Here is a 6,030-nt window from a genome sequence, read left to right as displayed (position 1 = left end):
CCCCACGGAAAAAAATTCGTTCTGTGCCAGTTCAGATTCCAACGTTTTATGCAGAACATTACGTGAGTATAAATGTATGACTCGGAAACCCCATCGTCTTCAGTGGCACGTTTCATCTTTCAATGGAAGTTTCATTGATTGAGTGGCCAGATCACTCGCATCCCGCCAACAAGACGCGTGTTCGATCTCCGGTGAGAACGTGGTGTACGTTACCATGGGCCGGCGGATCTTTTTACGAGGCTCCCGTTAGAACATACGCATGCATTACGTGCCCCCTCGCCGTCGCCGTTTCAGAATGACCTCGATATCAGTGATGCGTTTAAGGGGTGTGCTTGGTCAGAGGTGTACTTATGTTAGTGAGGCAGGATAGTAAGTGTGAAACTCGCTGGGGCTTCTAGCGCAGTATCTCTACTAAGCGCAACGCTCTGAACTATCGCACAATCTTCTCATTGTGCATACGACAACCATGAGATTTGAGTGGTATCTACAGGGTTTGTCCGTAAGGTAATGAGACTGGCTGCCCCACGGAGCTTCAGTCGCCTGGAGGAGGGCGGTTCCCGGTGAGGGATTTTGTGGTGGGGGATTTAAACTAAGCAACAGTCCAGGGGCCCGTTTCACAATGTTTACAAGTCTTGTAAATTGTAAAATTTCCTTGTAGCATCTTAATTCTGGTTTCACAAAGAAACTTGTAAACTAAAACTTTACAAGGCTTGTAAATTGTAAGGTTTTGTTGTTGCATCTAAATTTTGGTTTCACAATGAAAATAGTAAAGTAAAATGTTACAAGGGAAATTTAAACAGTTTACAAGTGATTTTAGGATGATTCACAAGTGTTTTGTTTCACAATATAGACACAGCTTTACAAATTTGTAAAATTAACTTGTAAAGTTAGTTAATTGGCTACAAGTCTTTCAGAATGGGTAAACTTTAAATAATGTTTAGCAGCAGTTCCAGTGATTCAGATGAAGAAAATTATGATATAATTCAACGCAGGCGTAAGATATTTCGGATCAGATGCAATTATACATTTTCATCAATCTATGAATATAATGAAAGATTTAGAATGACTTCTCAAGCTATGGAATCTCTTTTAGAAGATATTGGACATCAACTGCAACATCCTACAGGCAAAAGTGGAGCTCTAACAGCAAAACAGCAACTTTGTATTGCTTTGCATTGGTTTGGTAGTGGGTGTCAGTTCCATGCTGTCGGTGATATGCATGGAGTTTCAAAATCATCCGTGTTCAGGAGTGTTCATAGTGTTGTTGATGCAGTTAACTTGATTAAATTCAGGCAAATAGTAAATTGGCCGATGAATATGGTTCGAGTAGCACAAGATTTTTATGCTGTTGCTGGTTTTCCCAACGTTTGTGGAATAGTAGATGGAACATTGATATGCATTGATGCACCAATGAAAAATGAAGCAGATTTTGTTGACAGGCATGGAAAACATTCTATTAATTGCATGTTTGTGTGTGGACCAGATTACACATTTTACTATGTAAGCGCAAATTGGCCTGGCAGTGTACATGATGCCCGCGTCTTAAGAAACAGCATGTTGGCTACAAGAATGGAAAATGGATGGAGACCATTTCCTCAAGCAATCATACTGGGTGACAGTGCATATCCACTGAAAAACTGGTTGATTCCCCCTTATCGTGGAAATGCATTTGATGACGTACAGGCAGAGTTCAACAGAAGGCATAAGAGTACTAGAAGAATTATTGAAAATGCCCTTGGCATAATGAAAGAAAAATTCCCCTGTTTAAATTATCTACGGTTGAATCCAGTTTTTGCAGCAAATGTCATAAAATGCTGTGCCACTTTGTGCAATATATCTCGAAACCCTGATGACTTGCATCGTGAATTACACCATGAAGAAGAAGTGGATCCCAAGGCTGAACATGGAGATGAGGAAGGATACATAGAAAATGATATGGTGCATGCACAACTGGAAATAATGAATTTTTTTGAGCAAAGAAGAGCTAGGCGTAACTAAACAGACACACAATTTTTTTTACTTGAAAGTGTATTTATTACTTTAATAAAAGAGAAAACTAACATTCATATTGCTCCATCCCATAATTATCTCAAATACCACAATACATTAATTACATTATTCATTGACTGCACTAAAATCATCTTCTACTACTAACATTTGTGATGGTTGTCCTACATTGTTAACAATGTATTGAATGTGTCCACTTTTCAGATTTTCTAACTCTAATCTGGTTTTTTCATTGAGAAGCTCAAGGTATTCGATTTGCAAATGTAGTTTACGTTTCTTGAGTGCGGCAATTTCAGTAGCATCTTCACACAATGGAATTTGGTTACCTGAAAATATACAATAAAGTTTTTAACTTACACTTTTTCTTGTTGAAAATATAAGCCTATATTTGTTTCATTATGTTTATATTCAGCAGATCACATTGTAATAAATAATTGTTATTTTTTGAAATTATATATAAGTTTCTAAAAATTATATAAAAGCATGAAATGTTATGTTTTGTAATAATTTCCTATGGAACAGACTACAACTGTAAACTTGTATTACAAAATCTGTCAAAATATATGTTGTTGTTGTAGTGCATTTATATGTCATAGACCAGGCCTATCATGTTTAATGTGGGAATTAGACATAAAACTATTAATAGGTACTCTTTAATAATCTGGTAGAAGTTTGGATACAAAATAAATGTCAAATTATGTGGTTATGCTATACAATTACCTTGTTTTACTTTTCGTTTTGGCATCTTTCCTTTATAACATATTGATGGTGATGGAGTATTTTCTGTGGCATTGTGATCCTGTTCATTTGACTGTGCAACATTTGGTTCATTTAACAGTGTGCCATTCGTGACTGGCTCTTCAACCGCGTCACTACAGCTACATACTTCTACTTCAGGTGCCCATGTTTCTGACACTCCTAGTCCACTAACTACTTCTGAATCACGTCCAATTATATCCAAGATCATTGCATCCACTTCGTTTTGTTTAAATTTCAATCCTCCTGCAGTACCAGTTCGTTTTGAATTGTCCACTTTTGTCTGGAACAAAATATATACAGTAAGGGTACTAGTATTGAATTCGTTGTGCAAAATAAATAATTACTATTAGGGAACTTATTCAGCGGTGCTTTCTTTACACAAATTTTGTTTCTTTTTATTAATAATAAAATTAATTATTAACTCAGTTATGCGACATCACAAACATAACCTAAACTATTCTCATAAGGTTCATTAGATTTCGAGGTACGTAATTAAAGCTAACTTCCAATACATGTTAAATGTATACTTTGTATACTTACCATTGTACCCTTTCTCATGTTGGGCCACACCACATCCCGTGTGTAGGACCATTCCTTGTCACCTTTAACTAAGCCAATAGACTGTGCCAAATTATGAATTTCCTTCCATTTCTCTATTTTCATGGTTTTATCAAGTTTCTTGGAAAAGGCACCAAATATGATTTCTTTTTCATCCCTTATTTTCTGCAATAATATGAGCTTTTTCTCATTAACTACTACAATTGGCGCCATTTACATAACAAATTAAAATAAACAGAACTTTCGACAACTTTAGCCAAAACAGCTACTAGTAAACTTTTATCAGCTTACTTGTAAAACTCCCCAAAACCTACAAGTAAATATGATTTTATTGTGAAACGAAATTTACAAGCACTTGTGAGCTTTTTCTTGTAGCTTGTGAACTTTCTCTTGTAGCTTGTAATTTGTACACATTGTGAAACGGCTACTAGTAAACTTTCATCAGCTGACTTGTAAAACTCCCCAAAACCTACAAGCAAATATGATTTTATTGTGAAACGAAATCTACAAGTACTTGTGAACTTTTTCTTGTAGCTTGTCATTTGTAAACTTGTAGATTGTAAACATTGTGAAACGGGCCCCAGATGGCAGTCGCGTCCGAGCTCTGACGCGGTGAGGAGCACGCGTGGCGCATAAGCTGTATTTGAGTTTTTGTCACGGCAGGAAACATCAAAAATGGAGCGTTCGCTGGGGCAGCGCTACGCGATAAAATTTTTCTTTCGCCTGGGCAAAACCGCTTCCCAGACGCTTGCCTTGGTTAGTGAGGCTTACAAAGACGACGCCCTGTCAAGAGCCCAGTTTTTCTGGTAGTTCAATGAGTTCAAGAATTTACGGGAGACAGTTGAAGACATGGGGCGATCTGGACGCCCTTGAACGAGTGGTTTGGACGAAAATGTGGCCAAGGTAAAAATTAAGATGAAGGTGTAATTCAGGTACCTTGAGTGCTTTCAAGAAATCCTACCTGGAGTTTCTTGCCAAAAAGTTATTCTGAAAACATGCTTTCAGCCATTTTCAATTTTCTAAAAATACAGTTTAGATACAAAGTATAGTAAAAGAACTACTCAACAGAGTTAAGCTTATTGCTAAATACGTTTCGTAAATATGCACCATTTTGCTATCGTGAGCATTTTTTCAATTCGCGTGTTTTTTTAACTGAAGCTCTGCACACCGTCTGTGTGGTCAGGTAGACGAACAAAGCAGTAGAGTTTTTTTTTAAGCATTCGTCAGCATTCTTTTGCGGTGACGATCACCTGTCGTTCACTGCTCCATTGCTGCAACAACAATGCTGCGTTCACACTGTCAACTTGCATACTCTGTTGTCTCCTTCAAAGTCATCGTTTGGCTTGTGATATTTTTTAAAGTTTCACTGTAAAACGCCCAATGTTAATCAAAATATTAGTAGTATATGAGTCTGTTAAGGCCTGTATCCATAGTTTTGCAGACACATTGAGACCTAATTATTTCCATAAAATACTGAGGATTAAAGAAAATATTGTCTACATTATTGTAAATAAAGCTTCAAACTTTCTAATAAACGTAATAACAACTTTCTTCAACCGTAATCTGCTAAAAAAAAAGGAATTAAAAAGAGTAAAGCAAAACTGTATTTACATCACAGAATTAACATTTCTGTTATTTTACGAACAATATGAACCAACAGTATTGAAAAAAAAATAATTTGCAAAACAATTTCACAAATACATATTAATTTATTCATTGAAATTAAAAGTTTTTCAACAAACAATTTACGCAACACATTAAAAACCTACTTCGTGAGAGTTCAACCTGTCACTGATAAGTGTCAGACACGAATATCAAAGCGTTAGCTAAGTCTAGAATATATGTGACATGTTCTCAATATAAATGTAATAATAATAATTGCGTGACATTTAGGGATTATTAATATACTAATTACGGATAAATTTGCTTATAATTACATTCATAGGTACTTTAAGGTACCAACAAAATGACTGGTATTTTGTATTAAAATAGTCTCATTTCCCCTCTCCCATTTTTAATTACAAACTTATGCCTAACTTTTCTAGCACGCGACGCTAAATATCATCGTACAACTGTACAGCTTCCGATATCTGTGAGGATATATAAAACTCCATGTGTAGTTCTATTGCCTAATTTTCTGCTGTGGAAAATCTGAAGATCTCTTCTTTATTTTTTTTCCTACATGAATTTGTATGTGCGTTCTAACTTAATCCGTGAGGAGGTACTTCCCAGAATGTATGCTGATAAAGCGAAGCATATGCGATTGTGGTGTGGTTGTCGATGGGGCTGAGTGGTAGTTAGGAACAGCTACAGTAACCAACATGTGGTAATAACTTGGAAAAAGGTAAACGAAACATACAGTTCATACACAATATATCACATACTTTTACTATCAGTCTTCGCGTAGTGAACGTTACTGTAGCTGTTCCTATCTAGCACCCAGTCCTGTCGGCACACACACCACACTAGTTGCCTAACTGCAAGGCATTCACACAACTCGTGTTAGCGTTGCTATAGGTGTCTACTTCCTTTACGGATTGAGACGGGACAGAATTACAGTCTGTTTACTAACTTTTCATGACGAATACCCTTCTTGATTCTGTGGCATATACTACGTATAGATTGCAATGCCACCTCACTCATTCAATCAGAGTGCGTTGCTTCACCTCTTGATGGAAAGAAATACTCTTTGACCTGAGAGTCAAT

At 36.5% G+C, this 6,030-nt stretch overlaps 1 protein-coding gene across 1 annotated transcript; it reads left to right on the top strand.

Moving 5' to 3' along the window:
* The first annotated feature begins 617 nt into the window (after positions 1 to 617).
* LOC134529950 (putative nuclease HARBI1) lies at positions 618 to 3,893 on the top strand. Its single transcript, XM_063364495.1, has one exon. It carries the CDS (start codon positions 934 to 936, stop codon positions 1,996 to 1,998), a length of 1,065 nt encoding a protein of 354 aa, XP_063220565.1. The 5' UTR covers positions 618 to 933; the 3' UTR covers positions 1,999 to 3,893.
* The last annotated feature ends 2,137 nt before the right edge of the window (positions 3,894 to 6,030 follow it).

This window comes from Bacillus rossius, chromosome 2, assembly GCF_032445375.1.
Source record: "Bacillus rossius redtenbacheri isolate Brsri chromosome 2, Brsri_v3, whole genome shotgun sequence".
Taxonomy (NCBI): Eukaryota; Metazoa; Arthropoda; class Insecta; order Phasmatodea; family Bacillidae; genus Bacillus; species Bacillus rossius.
The sequence above is the reverse complement of the archived record's forward strand: the minus strand, read 5'-3'. Positions and strand labels throughout refer to the sequence as shown.